Source organism: Mustela nivalis, assembly GCF_964662115.1.
Source record: "Mustela nivalis genome assembly, chromosome: 5".
Lineage (NCBI taxonomy): Eukaryota > Metazoa > Chordata > Mammalia > Carnivora > Mustelidae > Mustela > Mustela nivalis.
The window spans coordinates 90971749-90994449 of record NC_139024.1 but is presented as its reverse complement, the minus strand read 5'-3'; the positions used below and the strand labels follow the sequence as shown (position 1 = coordinate 90994449).

The 22701-nt window shown below is 43.6% G+C and overlaps 1 protein-coding gene across 9 annotated transcripts in view; it reads right to left on the bottom strand.

Annotated features, from left to right (window-relative positions):
- RUNX2 (RUNX family transcription factor 2) overlaps window positions 1-20925 on the bottom strand; it is a 223124-nt gene extending 202199 nt beyond the window's left edge. For 5 of the 9 annotated variants that reach the window (XR_014312375.1, XR_014312376.1, XM_082733206.1 and 2 more), the window contains exons 1-3: window positions 19574-20925; window positions 10710-10866; window positions 4517-4621 (exon numbers count right to left, since the gene is read on the bottom strand). Coding sequence is in view for 7 of the 9 variants with exons in the window: in XM_082733206.1 (XP_082589332.1) it covers window positions 4517-4621; window positions 10710-10866; window positions 19574-19942 (631 nt within the window). In the remaining 2 variants the exon portion in view is untranslated. The remainder of the gene's footprint in view (window positions 1-4516; window positions 4622-10709; window positions 10867-19573) is intronic. The other 4 variants (XM_082733205.1, XM_082733209.1, XM_082733210.1 and 1 more) reach the window with 1 other exon arrangement.
- Window positions 20926-22701: the final 1776 nt, after the last annotated feature.

The window sequence follows — 22701 nt, the reverse complement described above, 5'->3', positions numbered from 1 at the left end:
AGTCAGACTATGCTGGAGAGACTGGATGGAGAGACCATGTGGAGGGGGAAAGGCTCTAGAAACACAGAGAGAGGGAGGAAGGCCCAGCTGTCCCATCATTCCAGCCAGGCCCAGCCGTGTCGCCATCCCGCCAAGGCAGCAGACGTAAGAACGCACCCATCATGGATGTTCCAGCACCAGCCGCCATCTTCCTGCAGTCAATGAAAGACCCCAGGCAAACCTGCAGAAAACCCATCCAGATGAACCCCGGGCAGCCCACCAAATCCTGAAGAATTATAAACTGGTTGCTGTTTGAAGCCATGATGTTTTGGGATGGTATGTTATTCAGCAATAGATAACTGAAAAAATAGCAAGAGAATTAAAAGGATCCTAACTACGTAGGGCAATTTATTTTTTCCATCCTCTGCATGGCCGGTAATACCTTTACCATCAGCCGGCCTCCCTAACTCAGAACCACAACTCCGACAACTCTTTCACCTTCCTATAGAAATTCTCTCACTCGGACGGCAGTGGGAACCAAGGGCACATACAGAACAAAGAATCCTAATAGAAACTGATGTTTGAAAGAGTCAGGCATCTGAACACATTACCGTAGCTGCCGCTGCTCCACTGACTTCTTCTGCTGGTGAACATACGGCAGTCGTTCTAGCTCACTTGCCAACAGAAGGTCAAAACGCCTTGCCTAAACACGGGACTTACAAATTTGGGATCTTAGGTATGATGTCATGTCTTAAAATGATAAGCTGGCAGAGAAAACAAATGGCATTTTGTAAAGATGTGCACCGTTTTCATGTTTACGCTACTTAAGATGAAGGTTCTAATAAGTCATCGGCTATGTTCCTTTCAAGGGAAGTTTTATAACTGAGATGAATCACAACTGCAGAAGATCAAAGTGAAAAAACATCAATGATGCCATGGGGTACTTTTTAATCTTGTAATGAGTGATGATCATGTGTTCTTATGAAGTTCGTCCAACTGCCAACGCCAGATGTGTATATTAAGGACAGAAATTGTTTGTGATCTGACAGCACCGGTTCAGCTGCCAGAGACAGAGAACACACAAGGATGAAACCTCTCTGATTTTTGAGTGAAAAGCAAGTCTTGGCAGATGTGCTGATAAGCAGAGCCTCAGAGGGGGGCACTAGAGCCATTGTATCCTCTTTCGGACTTCTCTTGGCTGCCAACAAACTGTGTGTATCATTGTCTCTGCATAGCCGTCCCCAGGCAGCAGGACTACCTGCTCAAGGCACAGTTTATAACACTTATTAGTGTCATTTACTAATGAGCAGAAATTAGTAAAACCGTCTGCAAGAAAAAAAATAAGTAACACGCAAGGGAGCAGAGTCTAGATGGTATCTATTTCCTGGAAGCATACGAGAAGCAAAACTCTACAGCAAACTCCTCTGAGGCTGAAGGGAACTGATGCAGTAACAACTTAGACTTAATGAGCACTTACTACATGACAATCACTGTTACATATTTTATGGATGTTACATCATTTAACATATTGGCAGCAACCAATGAAGAAAATACCATCGTTAGTCTCACTCTAACAGATGAGGAAGTTGAGGAAACAAAAGTCAGGTGACTGGTCTACCACCATACAACTAACGGGTCAGTCAGCGGTGGAGCTGGGATTTCAATCCAGACAGTCAGACACCAAAGCCACACCCTTAATCACTATGTGAGACTGAATAAAGACCCAGCCAGTTGACCCAGAACTTGTCCTTGTCCAAATAGCTAATCTACCAAAAGTAGCTTTTTCAATATATATTCTGATCTCTGGAGGAAGCAGTAAAATTCCATTAATGGGAATCAATGGTATAATATCCTCAACTCCATCAAACCATTACAATAATAAACAGATGGATACTATTTCTAGGACAACCACCATTTGAGGAATTATAATTTCACTGGAGGGACGGCTCAGACAATTGCATTGTCTTTTTCTCTCTCCCATCAGGAAAGCCTTTTTCTAAAGCCCTACTCTGTCAAGGGTTAATAACATAAGCCAGTTTGAAATCTAAAGCAAGGGTTAGTAAATTGCAACTTGTATGCCAGACCAGACCCACCATCTGTTCTTGCAAATAAAGATTTATTGAAATACAAACCCCAACCATTCATTTATGTATTGGCCGAGGTCAATTGAGCTATGTTGTCAGAGTTGAGTCCTTGTGACAGAGAAGATATAGCCCACAAAGGAGAAGTTATTTCCTATTTGGCACTTCACAGAAAAAGTCTGCCAATCCACATTCTGGAGGAATCTCCATTTAACATTATATATGCACCAGTCATTCCAAATCCTATTAGAGTTGAAGAAAATGGAAAATTCTGGGCATTTTTCACACCTGGGATGTGAAAATTTAAAGAACAATACTGGGAAGTCCCACCCACCTTCCTCATCTGTTAGAGTGAGACTAACTGTGTTATGCTCTCCATGCCCAGGATGGCCAAGAGCAGAGCAGAAGGCAATAATCCCATATAGAAACTCAAGGTTATAGGATTAAGATGTTGCTGATACCATATCCATCCTTGTGTGCAGGCACTGAGTTTGGTACACCCCCTCATGATGTCATCATGACAACACATTGTCACATATATTTCTGGTCCTTGAAAAATGTTATTACTCAGTGGTCTGCCACTCATGATCTGCATCTGCTCCCCCTCCCACCCTCAGCACCCAGAGCCCAAACTCAGGTCACATATACACCATCTGCCCCTCTATCCTGGACCCTCCTTGCTTTCAGAGCACTTCTCTGCCTTTACAGGACAGCAAGCCTATCAGCCAATTAATTCTGCCAATAACCTCTTGGGAATTAGGAAATGGTATCCTCACCTGAGAGAAGTGACTTTCCCAAAGCTACCCCATTTCCTCACCTTCTGTCGCCCCTTTCAGAACAGGGCTGCACCCACCCACCTTTCCCTATTTCCTCTCACAACTATCACTCTTGAGTGTATGGACACATACACAAACAGAGGTGCACACATACACACACACACACAATAATGGTTTTTCCAAGAAGTGAGAAGAGCTGCTGAGATCAGCAGGAAACATCTTTAAAAGATAAGTATTAGAAGTGTTAAAAGACTACTGTCCTGCTTTACACAAGACTGAAATGGATGTCCCTGCCTTTTCAGGAACTCAAGGGCTAATTAGATAACATGTGGCTTCCATCACAAGACATATTCCCCTGAATATGGCAGTTCAGGAACTTCAGCCAAAGCTCCACACCAGACCAGACAGTCCTGCTCTGTTCTAGTCACCTGCACTGCATAACCACTGGCTCTTATGACCAGAGACTCAGGGTGACCAGAGACACACTGCCTAACAGAACATTCTCAACCTGAATGGAGCCTGCACTGACCCAAAACTGTGAGCCTAGAAGAAGCCATACACATGAAAGAAGGAGAAAAGAAAAACTTCAAAGACTGGCTTTTGAGGCAGGAAACCTCCCTAGTTCAGACAAGCAGTGAGCCTTGGTGAAGAGAGCGGCAAGAGGAACTGAAGGCACCCTATGCTCCTGCATGATATGCTACTTGAGGAGGGGGAAAAAATCAGTCCTTTTCTCTCACTTTTAGGGGAAGATAGGTCATTCTCACTGTCCAGGCAGGTGTATCCTTGTGTAACAAATATTTCTGCCAGCTGTACCTCCACCACAAACCAAATTAAACTCTCTAAACCCAATGGCTGGGACTCCCATGTACTCACTCATCAAAGGCAGAGTTCAATGTTTCCATTGGCACATTAGTTTTCATGTCATATATACCAAATAATCTTTAATCCCTAAATGCAGTTAAATGCTGCTGTACCAAGTTTGATCAAATCAGTTTTGGGGGTGGGACTGGGGAGAAAACCTGTCTCTATTTAGATTTGGGAGGAAAATGCATATTGGCCCAAATGGGTTATGTGTTCTTCTTAAATGAATGCCCGATCAACCTTCTGGATGTCCAGACAGACAAACACACCAAGGCGGATCTATAACAATTACCAGAACATGACCAAACAACAGTGTTGTAACAATCAAGCAAGTTATCATTTGCAAATAAATTCTTTGTAATTAAGCAGTGTGCTCTTTATAAAGGGAATTGAGTGGGCGAGCTAAAAAGTTAAAACACATTCTTAGACCATGGGAAACACACACAAATGCTTTTTGACTAAGCTCAAGATTTTTCAGTCTGTTGTTTTTCTCCTCAGATCTCATGGGTCTGCTGTCTAGTGTGTACAGCACATGAGAAGAATGTCTTAGCCCGCACCTACAGTGACTGAGTAATTCTCCACTCATGTCCCCCAAGTTAGGTAAGCCTTAGCAATTCTGTGGCAAGGTTGACCAGTGTAATTTGATCTTCTACTAACTGTGAACTTCTGCTAACTGCCCCTCAGTCCAAACACATGCAGAGAGCATACTTGGCAAAGAAACCGTTTACATGAAAGTAGTCCTAATGCTCAGGGACACATTCCTCATAGGGTCCCCCACACACCCTGTTTACCGTTTCCAACAGGAAGGCGAGTACTTACTTCTGGGTTCCCGGGGTCCATCCACTGTAACTTTAATAGCTCTGTGATAGGTGGCTACTTGGGGAGGATTTGTGAAGACAGTTATGGTCAAGGTGAAACTCTTGCCTGCAGATGTAAAAGGGGAAAATCCACAGTGAATATAAAAAGACAGCACCAGGGATAACAGAACAGCATGGACGTCCAGATTGCACTCGAGCATGTCTGAGGAGGTAATGAAACAAAAGCAAGAGATGGGGCTCTTTATTCTCAATGAGAAAGCCTCCGATGGCCACTTTGGGGAAGGATTAAACTGAGTATCCAGACCATCTTCACTGCAGTGCTCTACAAGAGGGCTCTGACTCCCAAAAAAAAAAAAAAAAAAAACTGCAGCTCAGTAGCAAGGAGTGGTAATGAAAACAAAAACGCTGGCCCACTTGAGGAAGATTCTCTTCCTTCCAGTCCTCTCCAACAACATCAGGAACACATCCAAACACAGACAATTTTAGAAGTCTTTATTTAGGATTAGGTCATGACCCCATGAGAGAACAATAGTAAATCACTGTTGATTATGTTATTTACTTCACATGGCTTTAGCATTTCATTTATTTAACTGCACTACAATAAGAAGATGAAAGAGGAAGGTTCTTATGGGAATCATTTTAACAGGAGCCGGTGTCTCCTGTCCTGCCTTAATGTGCCTGTGGTATGATGATTTCATCATTACTGGAACAGAGCTTTTCTCCTCCCTGCCCACCCCTGCCCGAACATACAACCTTGCTTTAAATCCTGAACTAACTCCCTGACAGTGACTTCTTCGCTCCATGTACACAACGTCTCCCAACGTAAGTGAGAATTGCTGCTTTTAGCTGAGGGTGTGCTTCATTGAAACACGACATCTGATGTTTCAAATTAATGAGGAAAGGTGATGAATAGAGGTGGGGGAAAGAAGACAGGGAGAAGTCTGGGAGCAGACTCGGATGTCTGCCTTCTCCAGAAGAAGATCCCAGACCCTGCTACCCAGACTCACTGACAGTTGTAATCAGTTAGATTTGCAACGGTTAGTCATGTCAGATAGTCAAAACTGCAAACTGTTACAAGACAGGAAAAGGTGGGCGTGAAACAGTGACTCAATAAAACCTTCGTGGCAATCGCGGGCCAGAGTGTGCTCTTGGCCTGCTCCTGTACCAGATCTTGAAACAGCTCGTATTGTTTTGCTTTGTTTTTTTGGTCAGAGACTGTTTTTTCCCTTTACTGAAAGCTTGAGGGTATTAAATCAAAACGCAAATCTTAAACATTATGTAGCAATGCAGAGTTTAAGGCAATCTTCTCAAAGCTTAATGTGGAACAGGTTCTACACGAGGCTTAATGTAGAACAGGTCTTTGGCTGTCAAATCTAGTGAATGGGTTTTCTTTTCAACCCCGACCATAGAAGTTCCTAAAATATGTTTAAGACACACATCATTTGTTACTCAGTATATTTAGCTTTAAGTCTCTTTGGCTATACTTTTCCATGGCCAGTATCAAAAAAAAGAAAAAGAAAAAGAAAGAAAGAAAAGGAAAAAGAAAAAAAAAAAAAGACAAGATGCAAGTGGGGGGAGGGGAGCAGACAGGGAGAGATGAATACTGATTAGAAAACTACTAACTGTCAACCACCTCATACATATCTCATCTAGTCCTCTCCAGTTAGCTTCATCACCTGCAGTTCACAAATGAGGAAACTAAAGCCCAGAGAGGCTTAGTAAGTCAACCACACAACTAATAAGAGGAAAAAATCAGGGTCTGAACCCAGGTCTTCCAGGCCTTAAAGAGAGTGCTCTTCTTTTAAACTCTGTCAGAGAAAATTTTTAAAAATTAACAGATCATTTATTTCTACACGCGTCCCCATCAGCTCTATAAGACCAAGAAACAGTAGATATAAATCCACTAGCATAATATCTCGCCAGGAGGAGGAAAGCATCTATTTTTAAAGTGTCACTGATAGATCATATTTCATCCATTATAGACTGAATGTTACATGGGTTTAAAGAAATGCAATTGTCTGGTTAGGAACCAGAGGATTTATTATAAACATTAGGGCTAACTGGAAGAAAAAGGCAGCTGGCAATCTGAACTAGTTACAGAAAACTCCCAAGTGTACAGAATGGGAGATCAGAAAGCTGAAGAGATCTGATAGAGATCCAGATAGAGAACTCAAAACAATGTAGAGAGCTCGGGGAGTGAATGGGCTGAACCCCTAGATTAAAAGGTAAGTGAGATTAAACCATACAAGACGCCATTCTGGGTCAGATCAGTGGTCTGTGAGCCAGGACTGCACTTCTACAAGGCTGGTTAGCAAGGCAGCTGTCATCCTTGGCACAGATCTTAACAAAGCAAGGATGTATATATCTCACTTGTCCTTAAATAAGTCTAAATGACCTGCTAGTGTTATTCAGACTCGTGAACTTATCGAAACCGGTTCTGAGAATATTTCTACTTGAGGCTTTCATATCTTCGTTCAGATATTAAGTCATCAATGCTTCTCCCAAATTCAAACACCTTGTGTAAAAACAAAAACCAATATAAAATTTACCCTGTAAGTATAAAGCACCTACATGTTCAAAGCAGAACCAGTAAAAATTCCTTTTTAAAAGAGGTGGGTTTGGGGGAGAGGAAGTATCACTGCAATCTTCTAAAATCAAATCCTAAAGATCAAAATGTACTTTGACAACTAAAATAAAAATTAAGGAGGTTCTCTCTACCTCTTACTGCCCCTTCAGGAGGAACATGAACATAGTGTTCAAGAAACTTCCAGAAACTACTACCCAACTGAGTAATTGGTTTTTCACCTCACAAATAACAATGCATCTCCTAAGCCAAATATTTATTTGAGTACTCATGATTTACTTAAATTTTGCTTAAAAATTAAAAAAAAAAACCTTTTTCTAAATTCCATTGTTTACTACTTTGCAGAAGTGATAAAAATGCTGACTTCTACCGAGGGAGCTAGCTAGCTAGCACTAATGACAACTAATTATATCATCCTTGGCTTCAGCTAGGAACTAGTTCCAAAATATGTCCTGGAGTCATATATTCTCCAAGATAAATACAGGCACGGTCACTGAAAGACAATTCTAACCTAACTCGAGAGGCTATCAGGGACAGTCGATAGGATAAAACTAAAAGCAAGGATTGTATCTTGGAGTGATACAGTACCGAGCTCTGTACACTGTAGGTGCTTCAAACTGCTTGTAGACCACAAGCAGCATGTTTGATGTAGAAGTGTGGACACACAGCAAGAAAACTTAAGGACCAAATATTTCTGCTGAAATAGCAAACAAATACTTTTGTTTAAAATGCAAAGGAGGGGGCGCCTGGGTGGCTCAGTGGGTTAAAGCCTCTGCCTTAGGCTCAGGTCATGATCCCAGGGTCCTGGGATCAAGCCCCGCATCGGGCTCTCTGCTCAGCAGGGAGCCTGCTTCCTCCTCTCTCTCTGCCTGCCTCTCTGCCTACTTGTGATCTCTGTCTAATAATAAATAAATAAAATCCTTAAAAATAAATAAATAAAATGCAAAGGAGGAAAAAAAAGGGGGGGACAATAAAAAAAAGATAAGCCACTCCTAACTTGATGCAAGTTTCACAGATGCTCTGTGAATTTTAATTCAAAGCATTTTCAAAAGTCATCAGTTAACCCATAATGACAAAGTAAGTAGTGAAATAACTCCTTTATATATCTAAAACTGTTTTTCTATTTCTGAGAATTTATCTCTCTACCACTGAAAAGAAAAAGTGTTAACATTTAAGAAATTTTGTATTATTTTTTCATGCTACTCAAAATAGAAAATTGTAAATAGCTGGGGGGGGGGGGAGATACAATGGTAGCAACATGATGATCCAGACTTCATCATTTAAGAGAAATGTAGAAATGTAAAAATCAGAGATGAAGCTGGAAGGAGTTTGTTTTGTTTTGTTTTTAGAAAGCAGGTCAGGTACACAGGCAGGTTAAAGGGTTTCCTGCCACTGAAAAACTGACCTTTTTTCTTTTTTTTTCCCCCAAAGAATGGTATCTCTTATCAGTGTTCTCTCTCCTTTCGTCCTCTTCATTTCAGCTTGATATTACTGATTCCTTTCATATAACATTAATGTCATGATATAAAAATCTATTATTAGCGATAAATCAATTTTTCTTTCTCTCTCCACCCACTCCCCCGCCCCCCTCCCGCCCCCAATCTAAGTCTCGAAGACAAGTCTGGACCAATTTCTCCATCCTGCCTCTGGCAGCAGACTGTAGCATTTCAGATCCTCCACCAAGTCCCGGCTGCTTCAAAGGAAAAATCCTACTTTCTTCAGTTAAGATCATAAGAAATATAGGGGGAGGGGGTCAGCTCTGTTTGGACATAATTACACTTCATCAAAAGAAGCTTTCTTCATCTTCCATGCGTGAAAAGTCTGCAAGCAGTTAAGTCTGTCTTTTTTTTTTTTTTTTAAATATAAAAATTGCTATTTGGGAAACCAGCCAAAACTCAGAAAGCCAATATAGTAAAACAGTGCACACCCTTTGTTTCTCTTTGAAGTTTCTTAAATAAATATGTTGAGGGTTTACAAAGTACACTATCACTTTGCCATAGTTTCTACTCAAATTGATCAGAGAAAAGTTATGCAGCATCTATATAATACAAAAGCAAGGTAAATGGAAACACTAGCTTGACTCTGTAAGGTAGTATCCAGTCTTCTAAATACTGAAATTCATTACTCCAATTAAAAACAAAATTAATGTCACATAAGGAGAAAGATACAGTTCAGAGCATGCAGGTAAATCATCCTGTTCAAAGCTTTCTTGATTTCTACTAGAAAAGAGAGAAACTTTCATTGTACTGTGGACCTGCACCAATAACAGAAAAAGAAAAAAAAAAAAGAATGCACACACTTCACACCTAATCAGTCAACAGTGAGATAGGATGTGTCTTTTTTCCTTTTAATGAAAGTAAACTAAATCTGATGCAGAGATAACCACCTTTAGTTTTGAGTCTACCAGAGGCTCTGAGCCTCATTTTATTTCAAACAACCTTTCAGTGACAGTATCTCATTAGCATGCATCATTTTTTTTAAGTTAAAAAGTACAGCTTCTTGGCCCTGTTCCTAGAAAGTAAACTAAAACTACTCATCGGAAACAGCCTTGCTTGAATTTCCCTTATCAAGTTTTTACAATGGTAATAATATGACATCTGATCCAAACTAAAGAGCAATTATGGGACATGGTTTAAAAATTGATGCTTCTCATTTCCTAATTCGAACCTGGGTAGAAGTCATTCCATATGTCATTCTAATTTATTTCACCTCCATCCTAAAGTGGTCTATTTTCTCTCTTCTTATCGAGACACTTAAAATGGAAATAGTAGATTCAATAAATGCATAAATGAGCATCATACTTCTTGTGAAGGACCATTACAAGTCTCTCTACAGGAAAGTAAATAAAAGCCAAAATATTGGTTTCCTTGGAGACTTTTTTTAAAAAACATTAATCCCCTTTATGAAACAGCTATGAGAACCCTAAAAGAAATTATTTTCTATTTTATGATCTTTTTAAGGACTCCCAATATTTGAAGATAGATGCAGGAGGGGGAGAAAATAATGTGGAAATTATTTAGAATCTTAATCACTCATCTGTCTAGACCACTCTATATAGTCACTGTAACACAGGGAACACATCATTCCCCAATTCAAATAAGAAGCCTTCTGTAAAAAACTATGACTTTTTAAAATAGATTCTTATTATAAGAGTAAGTTAAATCATACAGAGGTAACCTATGTGCTAAGTGAAGAACGTTATACTGGCTGTCCTTGCAGCAACTTAGAACAAAATTGATATTATCAGGAAATTGATCCAATGCTTTCCTTTTTCTTTCCTCGTTGCCACTCAATTTACTCAGTTATTTGGCTCCTCATAATTCAGAACTTGAACCTCCAACTGTTCTCTCCACCTTATGTGCTCATGCCCAGTGAAATTAGGGACTAGTTCTTCTGAAAACACTGTTTGAATTTTCAGTATCATAAAACAAATGAAAAAAGCCTGAGCACTCAGAAAAACACTCAACTTCATCTGGACATATTTAAATAAAAGCTTAAGCAATTCTGTTCAGTGCAAGAAGGTGCTGATTTGTATACAGACTAGCCTACATTTCAACAGGAGATCCTGATGTGTTTATTCCACTATCAATATTAAAAGCCAGAGACCTACCTCTTCCACTTCGGCCCACAAATCTCAAATCGTTGAACCTTGCTACTTGGTTTTTCATAACAGCAGAGGCATTTCGGAGCTCAGCAGAATAATTTTCATCGTTACCCGCCATGACAGTAACCACAGTCCCATCTGGTACCTCTCCGAGGGCTACCACCTACATAAAACAGGAAACACAGCAGCAATAAGGGCACATCAGAAAAGCTTAGACACTGAGAACATATTCCCATTGCAAATGATATGTCTTATCAGGATTTAGTGCTCTAGCCCAGTCATGGCAGATAGGAAGGAAGCATCTGCATATGGGTCAGGATGCCACTTCAAACAGACCCATGTTTCAAGGTCCACCCATTTCAAAGGCAGGCAAGAGTTTCCTTCATTCGTTGTTGGACTCCTCGCAGAATACATGTACATTTTTATTAAATCCCCATGTTAGGTTGTCCATGGGAATTATGCCACAGAAGGAAAGCTGATGCCCCATCTGCAGATTGCATCGTACATATGAAGGCACCGCCTGTCTGCAGCCTGGAGAGCCCCTGAGGTGTGGTCTCATCCAGATCACAGGCTGAAAAAAGAAAGTCTGGTCAGCTGTTCTATGGGAGAAGACATTGAGGTGAAATCTTAGAGTTCCTGATGATATGGAAGCTTCAAAAGGCTGTGGTATCCAACACTACATTTCATCTCCTAACTTCGGGCTACATATTCAGCTTTTAATCACACTGCAAATAATTTCTGAAGGCCCACCCTACTGTGGAATATAGACAAAGCTCTCGAGAAACTTAAAGTCTAGGTGCCGAATCAAGGATTAGAATGGGCTGAAAATGGTCACTGACCAATGAGTGGTAGAGATAAAAAAAAAAAAAGAAACGTGCCCTTGGACAAATTGATTCTGTCTTGTCCCGTCCGCCATTTTGAAATGACACCACTGCCTCCTGAGTCTTCAACAGCTAACCGGCAGCAGATTAACTCAGTCAAGTAAGGATCCTGAGAATCTCTGAGGTCCACAAACATTTTCACTGCTCCAAGGCTAGGGGTCACACTTTTAACCGAGGTCAGCTGACCTGCAAATTGGTACCTCTCTTTCACAGGAAGGCTGGTGAGAGAATGTTGGTGTAGAGGCCACATGGTCACAGAGACACACTATTCTTGATCCATTCTTGATCATATCATTTTTCTCAACTAACTTCCAGGATCTTCTTTTCAGATTTTTTCCATCTCTTCCTCATTCCACTTCCAGATGCCCTTGTGGTGACTAAGCAATGGTTCCACTGAGAGTAGCCCACTGCTCTCTGACGCCCACGAGCTCTTGCCTCTCTGGCCAATAGCCCTCTGATCTTTCTTCTTCTATGCCTAGGGCTGCTCTCCCCTCTGTCGAGATTTCCACAAGGCAGACCTAAGCATCTGATTCCAGACTCCCAATACAATTTGTACATACTCTCATTAAAGCAAGTTTTTATAGTGTGATAAAACCGACCTGTAACTATGCTTGAGGGCTGAGTTTTCCCCACTCATGACCCCCACCCCAGCCCTCCTCTACCACATACCCTCTGTTCCATGCAAGCAAACCACCAACCACACTAAAAAAAAACTCGTCAAAAAAAAAAAAAATTTTTTTTTTTTTTGCCCTGGCTTTTCTCTTAGGCTGTTTCTCAATGCCATGCCTGCCTTAGCACTTTGTTGTTCAGTTCAAAATCCTATAGCCTTCCTTACAGAACACACTTCCCCAGAACCCCACTGTTCTCAAATGCTCCTCATTTCCATGTACATATTTTAGTGATCCATCTACTGCTTTTGACACACTAGTCCAAAGTTCTGAGACTTACTCCCAGGAGACTAGATTATATTAGATTGGCCTTCACTGACTCTGCTCACCACCACATGCCCATCGCCCAAACAGTACCTAGCACATAGTAAGTGTTGATAAATAATTTTGAAATAAGTACAGAAGTGCTCCATAAAGAGCAACGCCTCCCACAGCCAAGAGTCTGCAAGGGTACCAGCTAAAAGTCCAAGGAAGAGAACCTGTTAAAGGCTGAGTCAGCATCCCTCCATAAGCAACATGTTCTTGCACCAAACTAGGTTTCTGACAACTTTTTCGAAGAGGGAATTGCCAACTACCCTTTGGGTGACTCTATTCAACCTGAGAAGTCTCCCAGGTCAAGGGCAAATTCCAGGAGAACATGATTTCCTCCCTGCATACTTTATCTAGTGCTTCAAGGGGCTCCTGAATAGAGGTAATGTCCTACTCCTACTGGAGACAATATGCTTTTCAATTTTTCAAATTCACAAGGCTAAAAATGGGAACATCTGAAAACACTGAAAAAATTCACGTTTGGCCAGTCTGCATCTGAAAGTCTGACCTCTTTTATATTCAGCATATTGTGTTTTAGCACCTGCCGTGCAGTTTTTGATGTCAAAGTAAAGATGGAACCAGTAAGCATATTAATGAAGGCAGAGAAGTTTGTACTGCTCAGAAGAAAAGGAATGTACCAAAAATTAAGAGGCCCTTCTTTTTTCCCACCTCTTTTTTACATCTGCTATGATGTCACACAAATAACTTCATCTCCAGGAACCACAGTTTTCCAATATAAATTGGAAATAATTTTTTTAAGTCTGTATAATGTAGAAGATACTCTAGAAGTAGAGTGTAATTACAATGATGTATTTTTTGTAAGATGAGGAGGCTAATTCTGGTTCTAAGTCCGCTGTGTGCTAAACACAGGCTTTAACTTATAAGCATCCTGAACGGGTTCAATTGAACATGTAATTCTTTACTTCATGTCTTGAGATGTTTTTTGGTGTTGCTCAGAGATAAAGGTTGACTGCTGATGGGTTTCGCTTCTGTCTGGCTAAATTTAAAAAACAATGAAGAAATCTGTCCCAATATAAAGATTTTCAAGAGTTCTGGGACATTATTATTTTACTGCATATTTTTAACATAATGGATTTTTTTTAGTTAGAAGAAAAGGAAAATTGATTCAATATGGGAAAATATGAAAGAAAAGATCCCTAAGAGTGAAACACACAAATCCACTTTTCTTTGCTTAAGCAACAGAATAATGACCATGTTAAATATTGGTATGCTTTACGTATTACACTTAATAACCAAACAAATAGGTAATCATAAATTGTGTGAGTCTTCTAGGAGGCTTAGAACTTGGCCTAAAAACGAAATGCTCACAGAATGTGGTGACAACTCTTCCTGTTATGGCTGAACTCTATTTTAATGGCTAAATATATTGGGTTTTTTTCTACTATTCACTCTACCAAATCAAATGCCTAATGTTTTTCTGAGGAAAAGAAAAGAGAGAGAGAGTACTGTATTCGATTTTATATCAATCAAAAGTATAATTATATGTCAGAGTGTTTTAAAGAAAATAGATCTCTGAAGCTAAAAAGTCTCCCTTGGAGATTCTCAACTGTGTTTATCTAAAAGAAAACCAAAAGAATCAAGAAATTTTTACACATTTCATCTGTACCAAACCCAAGCAATGGAAAACAATTTAAGGGGTAGAGAGCACTCAAAAATCGTTCTTTTAACTAGTTAGGAGCAAGCACACTTTAAAAGTTGTTTCCATACTACCCAACACAAAAGTTCCGTTCTGCAAAGAACAGTTTGTGATGAAACCTGAACAATTACATTTCTAAGTGTTTTTAAAATATACAGTTTACTAATTCAAGAAACTTAAGGGAGAAGACGGAAGTAATTTTGTGTCCTAACATTTCAGAACAGAGAAAGAAGTTCCTTTATTTAGCACACCTCAATAGAACTAGCATTTAAATCACATGATACATAGCTTGTACAGAATAAGGTAAAAGGATACTTAACCCTAGAAACTACTGAAATTTTGTATGAGACTCCTTATGACTAAATCTGTGAATTACTCTAAAAGAGCAGCAATACAGAATTAGCTCAGACCCTTAAAACTGTTTTTGTGGTCTTATAGTATGGAAATTAAAATTGCCTTTGACATTTCCGTGGACAGAAGTCTAATTTTAACTAGCCAATTACTCTTGCAGACCAATATCATTTAGCACATTGTACTTGCAGCAAAATTGAAATATAATTCTTTCTCAAGATAAAATCTGATCAAATCTTTATTTGGAATAAAAAGATGTAAGGGAGCAATTGTAAAAAGGGAAAATTGTATTCCTATGGTAGTTATCTAGAGATAACATCAAATAAACTATTAAAAAGTTTCACAAATGCTACAGTTAATTTTTAGCATTTATCCTCGAATTTAGGAAAACTTAACTGAATTGTAGAGAAAAATATAAATGCAATATAAAATACCATTTTAAATTTTTAAAAATATATATCAAAGAATAAGTTGATGGAAATTATTTCAGTGTAAGCCAGGAATTTACGTGCCCTATATCAAGCTGGCTTAGATCATCTAACAATAGATGTTCTGAAATTTTGAAAAGAGACAAACAACAATGCCAAATGGGAAAATATAATGAAAGATATCTTAACCATATCTTTTTCCAAATAGAAGTTTTTCTTAAAATTTTTTAAATATTTATTTTCCACCTAAAATTGTGTGTTTCAATTACCTTTTAAATATTTAGTTCTAAAATTTTTAACTTTAATTTTTATTGCACTTACAGGCACAACACAAAAATGTATCTGTCCTCGCACAACCTGAAATCTACTGTGATTTACATAATTTTGCATAACAATTCACAGTAGATTCAATAAGGTTTTAATAGGTTCAATAATGTTTTTCTTTGTTGGGGTATAATTACATTCAAAAAGACAAAAACATAAAAACCTGATCATTACATACGTTAGGAAAACACAGCTCACTAATGTCAAATATTTATTAGCTGCATACTTGTTTTGGAAGAGGAAAATGGCCAGTGATGTCGAAAAAATTATTTTCGAATAGAAATTGCTCCATCATTTTGAAACCCTACTCATGAGAAATACTGAAAGGTATCATCAAACATGCAGAATTAACTGAGTAATAAATAGATCATATGTCTAAAAATGTGTTTTCTTTCTTTAACATTGCCAGAAAAACATTTGATACTGGCAAATATACAGTCCAGTGTTCTCTAACTTAAAACAGCACAATAGCCTTGCACCACTTTTAGTTTTAAAATATACATCTGGACTTAAAATTTCTGCATAGTGTCTCAGCTCGAAGCTATTTAAAGCGACTGAGTTATAAGCCCTAAACACCAGGATTCATGGTGGAAAGGCTGACAGACCTCTGACTCTAAGGGTGCTACTGGATGCCAGGCTGACATGTGCTCTCCCTATTTCTACCAGACCATTAACAAATGTAATGAATTTGCAAATTGCTTTTTGCTTTCTTTGTCACAAGAATTATCTAAGACAGAAAGGGCATGGGGATCCTCTAATAGTATCCCTTAACTATTTTAAGCTTTCAGTAAGATACACCTGAAAGAAATGTTAAAAATATTTATTTCCATTTCCTTGACACCTGGAAGGATGGAACACTACAAACCTGCAGAACTTTGTTAAAAATATAATACCAATAAACAACTTGGCATGTTTTAAAACATACTAGTTGATTTTGTGTTTTTACATGCCGAGTATAAACAAATTATAAGTATTCTTGTATAATCCCAAAACAAGATCAGATGAACAACACTAATACATTGCTTATGTCTTAAATATAATACACTGTCAATATCATCATGAAGCATTATTTTAAATTAACACATCAAAACACTACATATTAAACTCAATATGTTGTTCTTCAATTCTGAGTTTAGGGTCACAGACATAAAATATGGGTTCAATAAATACTGTATTGATTTGAATCCCAGATTTCTCAACAATTAAGTTCTGTGTGTTTGTGTTTTTAAATATATTTACCCACATATTATCTACCCAACAACACTGTAACTTACTTTGTACATGGCTCTAAATATGATAGCCAAATTGTGGTCACCACTTCTAAAACTGAGACTTCTTCATATTATTTCTCTGCTGCATATGTATTTGATTATGTTACAAGGGTGTAGAAAGTCTACTGATCTCAGGCTTTTATCTCAAAAGAAAGGTAAAGAGAGATTGTTTTTACTAACATTCAGATGAAAACAATAAAAAATGTTGTCAAAATCTAGATGTTCCACACCTCTACACATCTTTTTCAGCAGAGACAAAACTTAAATCCTGAGGGGATCTCAGCTATCACCATCTGTCTGAATTTTCTTAAATACAGGTATGGGAGTGGGAGGACACAGTGAATCAAGTCTTAAATTAACTCAATTTCTTTTTTAATTAATATGAATTAAAATACTTAATCTAATATGGCTATGTATAATCTATGGTTTTGTTCACTGGTTAAAAATAAAACTGCTCTGTAATTAACAATAAGGATGGTAAATAGCAAAGAAAACAATTTATTTTCAAAATAATTTTAAAAGGGTGGTAATAAGAAAACCTAAAGATAACCAAAATATCTGAGAACAGCTCAAACACACTGCATTCTATCTTTGCACCAAAAAGTTCATTTCTATCCAAAGTACCAAGACTCAAAATCAATTCAGCACCATAAATGAGGAGAATAGTTCAAGACAGTTATACCTTAAACACCTCTAGCAGAGCAAACAGAATGTAGAACACCAAACATCTAAATGATATCTTTTAAAACGTAGGTACCTACCATTTTATTTTCATATATCCTGACTTGGAATGCCTGACATGGCATTTTATAGACAAAATATCTATTTGTATTTGCTGTTTTCATCCAGGCTTTTTTTGTTTGTTTGTTTGTGTTTTGAGGGTGGGGGGGTACAAATTTCCACTCTTCGCTTAAGGCCAATTAGAACATTCTGGGCCCAGGGATGATGAACGTTGTAAAAGATAGCTCTTGTGTGGAAATTCTAATTTCTAGAATTCACATCCATTCTAAGCTTTTCGTATTTCAAGGAGGAAAACGTTAACCTACAAAATAGGTGGTTTATAAAAGGAGAAATGTGACGGTTAAAACACACACACACACACACACACACACACACACACACACTTCTTGAACCAACTGCAAAATGAAACCTGCCCCAGAATGCAACATCCCCTTTCCTGAACAATTCATTCTGATTTCTGTTCTGATACAAGACCCAGCTAGATAACCAGCTCTAATTGACCTGGACTCCTCTTTCTTTCCACCCCACCCACACACGGAATCTGAATTGATGCGTGGGGTGGTGATGGGGGGGGGGGTGTTGTGAAGCACAACTGGGAACTGCCAGTGGCCTGTAGGAGCTTGGCCCCGGGGTCCACAGTGCAGGAACTGGCAGGATTCCTTCCTCCTCCTCCTACTTCGCCAGGCCTCGCTTAGCCTGCTCTCCACAGATCCCAGAACCCAGAGGACCCAGGCCCACCTTTACCAGTTCAGAGGCCAGACAGGGCCGGAAGCGTCTTCCCGGGAATGCTCTTCTCCCTGTCTGGCTCACCGCCCCCTCCATCCCTGGAGTCTGGTCCCGGGAGTGTGGACTGCCCGGGAACCGGTTTCCCCATCAGCCCAGTGCCTGCCAGGCCCTGGGGGCTCCCGGTCTACCCCTGACGAGGTCCGCCCGGGGAAATCTAGACCGCGCTGTGGAGACGCATCCAGCTACTGCGAGAGGCTCCAGACCCTGGACCCGCAACCTGCCGGGCCGCTGCTGCGGCTCCCGCCGACGACACCCGCCCTCCAACTAACGGGCCCGGCGGGCGAGCGGAGGAGGCCGCGGTGCGCGGGGAGCGCTCTCAGGCCTCGGGGGTTGCTCCTCCGCGCCCAGACCTCCGGCCGGAGCCTCCCATGACCTTTCAGAAGCAGGAGGGCCCTTAGGGACTCAAGTCCTTCACAAGTACTAATAAGAGAAATCCTCAAACTTTCACCTCCTTTTTCAAGGCGGGCGAGCCAAAGGCATTTCACAGGTTTCCCCTGTCCCTCCCAGGTGGGGTGAGGCGGGGAGCTGGGTCCCGGCTCCAAGAGGCTGCCCGAGCCCCCGCCCCCTCCACTAGCCACCTCCCGGCACTCGAGGGTCCAGCGCCCCGGGATCCGGGGCTCCCCCGCCTCCGGGCGCGCAGCGACCCTGGCGGCCCCGCCTTCCTCCCGGTAACGGCAACAGGCGCAGGTCTGCGAGCCAAGCCGACGCCCCCGTGCTGTCTCCCGCTCGCTCGCTCCCAGAGTCCCTAGGTTTGCCCGAGACCCTCTTGGACACGGGTCATGCGGCCCACGCTCCGCAGCCGGCACCCCGCGCCCCGCCCCGGACGCTAACGCCCGGCGCCGGCACCCCACGAACACTGGCCCCCGAGCCCGAGCCCGGGAGGGGCCGGGGCCGCCGAGGTTCAGGCGGGTTAGAGAAGGGGGCGCCAAGCCGGGCAGAGGGGGGTCCGACTGGAGCGGAGAGAGTAGAAGCGCGCGCGGGACTCGGGGGAGGGGTGGTGCCGGCAGCCCGCGCTGCTGGGCGGGTGGGTATGCCCAGCCGGGCGAACGCGGGAGTCCCGGGGGAGAAGGCCGGGGGCTCCCCACCCCGGGGGAATGGGGGGGTGGAATAAGCCGGGGTGGTGGCGCCCAGAGTGGGCACCGAGGGGCTTCTAGGGGGAGGGGAGACCTCTCAGAGGAGTGGGTTAGAACGCTGGTCCGGAGGCTTGAGGGGTAATGAAAGGATAAAGGGGTCAGGGACTGAGGCGGTTGGCTGCAGGCACAGGTGGGAGAGGGGATCTTCGCGGGGTCACCGCGTCCCGAGCCCGCCGAGGGATCCGGAGGAAGAGGGTCACTCGGGGAGGGGGGGTGCTCGGGTCAGAGCCACCAAGGTAGGAGGCCCCAGAGGCCGTCGGGGCCCCGGGCCCCGCGGGCATGGAGACGCCGGCGGGCGGGGGAGCGGCCGCAGCTTCTTACCTTGAAGGCCACGGGCAGGGTCTTGTTGCAGCGCCAGTGCGAGGGCAGCACAGAGCACAGGAAGTTGGGGCTGTCGGTGCGGACCAGCTCGGCCGGGTGGTCAGCGATGATCTCCACCATGGTGCGGTTGTCGTGGGGCGGCCGCAACCGGGGCACCGCGGCCGCCGCTGCCGCCGCCGCCGCCGCTGCCGCCGCCGCCGCCTCCTGCTGCTGTTGCTGCTGCTGCTGCTGCTGCTGCTGTTGCTGTTGCTGCTGCTGCTGCTGTTGCGCAGCCACCACCGGGCTCACGTCGCTCATCTTGCCGGGCTGCAGGCTGCTGGAGGGAGGGCTGAAGCGCCGGCTGGTGCTCGGATCTACGGGAATACGCATCACAACAGCCACAAGTTAGCGAAGTGGCCGGGGGAGGGGGAGGAGGGTGGAAATGAGGGGCGAGGAGGAGGAAATTGGGGGGGTGGAGGCGAGACGGGGGGAAAGGGGATGGAGGTGATGGGGCCGAGGAGGTGAGAAATCAAGTTCGGTGAAGCCGACTGCCGGGAGGAGTCTGACGGGGACGGCGGTGACGATGCGGAGCAGTCGGGTTGGCGGGTTGGGAGACCGGAGAGGCACAAATCTTGCCGGAGCCTTTGGAACGCTGGCGGTGGCAGCGGAGAACCGGCGCGGAGATGTGTGTGTCCTGGGGTGGCAGGGGGCTTCAGTTCGCAGCTTGAAGTGGGGTCCCTTGGGGCACCGCGTCCTGGGTGCGCTGGCGCCCCCTCCCAGGTCGAGTCCCGCGATGGCTCCGAGTGGGTTCAGCAGTCCAGCCCCGCGGCCAGCATAGCCGCGCACTGCCCGCCACCGCCGCGCCGCGCGCTCAGCTAGCTACCCAGCTGCAGGCGTCCGCGCAGCCGCCCGCCCTCCCCGCGCTGCTGCTGCCGCCGCCGCCGCCGCCTCCTCCGCGGCGGCCTCCGCTCCCCCCGCGCCGGCCGCACGCTCAGATTCCTCCCGCGGCGGCTGCCTGCCCGGCTCCCCGGCTCCGCTCCTTCCTTTCCTTTCTCCTCTTCTGGCCTTCTCAGGGCCACCTCCTTGCATCCAGTCCCTCCTGCTGTTTGCAAAGCTTCCCTGACCCTCGCGCGTCGAGGTGCCAGGAGGTAAGTCGCGGGCAGCGGATCTCCGGGCAACGGCTCTCGAGCCTGCGAATCGCAGCCGCTGCCGCCGCCCGCCGGCCAAGAGCAGGAGCCCCCGGACGCAGCGCGCAGCTTCCGAAGCCGGAGAGGCGGCCCGGGTCGAGGGGAATCTCGCCTGATCGCGTCCTCTCGCTTCTCCCCCGACCCAGGACAAGGAACCCCCTCTTGGTCGCACGAGGTTGAAGCTGAGACGCCAGAGAGCCGCGCGCTGAACTGACTGTCGTTATTTTTCGTTGTAACTTCAGGAGAGGAGGAAGGAAAATTCTTGAGCGTCTGTGCTGACTTCTCGGCACTCTTCCCCCTTCCCCCACCCCACCCCCCACCTCTGCCGGAGCGGCTCCCAGGGAAAAAATGATTTTGCAGGGTTTGGGTGCTTTTTTGTCTTAAGGAACACAAAAAAAATGGGGTGAAGGGGACACTTGCTAAATAGTTTTTAGAACCTCAAGTGGGTGGCTGGACACTTTTTCTATACTCAAACTTGTTCCTAGAGAACAAGGATGAGCTGCTGCTTTTTTTTTTTTTTTTTTTTTTTTTTTTTTTTTTTTTTAAGGACTGGTAAACTGTCAGTTGGATGATTAAAATAAATTGCAAAAACCTTGCTGAGGAAAAACTCCAGCAGTTTTCCATGACTTTAAATCTTTTATTAAGGGTATTCTGCATCTAAAATTAAGTCTAATATCTTAACTTTCTTCCCCACCACTCCCAGGGGAAAAAATAAAAGTACAAAATAAAATATCCAAAATGCTTCATTGGCTATTTATGTATTTATTTCCCAATGTGGGTTAAGAAAGCAACTTTGGATCCCCAAAAAAGTTGTGGTCGAGAGGATGAAGGAGCGCGGGGAAAAAAGCGGCAGTTTTACCTAAAATGTGGTTTTTGGAGGCTGGGATTTCTAATGATTAGGTTTTTGTGGTTTATATAGACACGACTCTGGCTAAGGCGATCATTACTCTGATGAGAGTCAGAAGCACGTGGGTGTCTCCGACCAGCCTCAAACTCGGAACCTTCAAAACAAATAAAACAATGTGCGGCGCCCGCAGAAGCCGGGAAATCCGCTTGAGGCTTTGCACCCCCCAAAAGAGGACACAGGGCCCTTTCCCCTCCTTATTGTGTACTGCTACGTTCCTTGCTTACCGTCAAACTCCTTTAAACCTCTCAAAGCTTGAAAACGTGTTTGCAAAAACAGAGTTGCCAAAGCTTCAAAGATTCATAATACGGTAGCTGACACCATAATAGTGATTTTATAAAATAAATGAAAAAATTATAACGCTTTGCCCTCGGAGTATTAAGGAATAAAGATAGTTGAGTCATCACTCATTCCCCCGCCCCCTATCTCATTTAAAGCAATTCACGTGCCCATTAATTGGCGTTTTTACTGCTCACTCAGCGCAAATGCCTCTGTCACCCTGGTAGCGACCTGCCACGACCCTCCCTGCGGGTTTTTAAAGCCTTGTTTCCACTCGCTGAGTCGGCGCACGGGGCCTGCGCCTTTGAAGGGGTCTGGAAGGGCTTCGAGGGCTTGGGGGCGCGGAAGAAGGGACCCGGTGCCAGTTACGGACTCTGGAGCCCATTTTCAGTGCACGGTGAACGTGGAGGGCTGTAGTAATGTGACTGTGACACGAGGATTGCCTCTTAAAGAGAGGCGCGGGTGGCAGAGGGGCCTCCAACTGCTGGAGAGGACGTGAGGGGCCACGGTGCTTAAGTGTGCGCCCTCGTGGGGGTCACGACGGGCACGGGGGACCTTGCTCCGTCCTTCCTCTCTGGGGCTTCGTTTTCACCTTCTCCATTCGCTCCTCCCCGTCTCCCTCGTGCGTCTTACCCTTTCCCAGTTTTCTTTCCACGTTCCCGCCTTTCCCCAAAATCCCCCCACAGACGCGCGCCTCCTCGCCGCGCCCTTCCCGCCTCCCCAACCTCCCCACCACAGCTTGCCACTCTGGGTGTCCCATTCTGCCTCATCCGCGACGA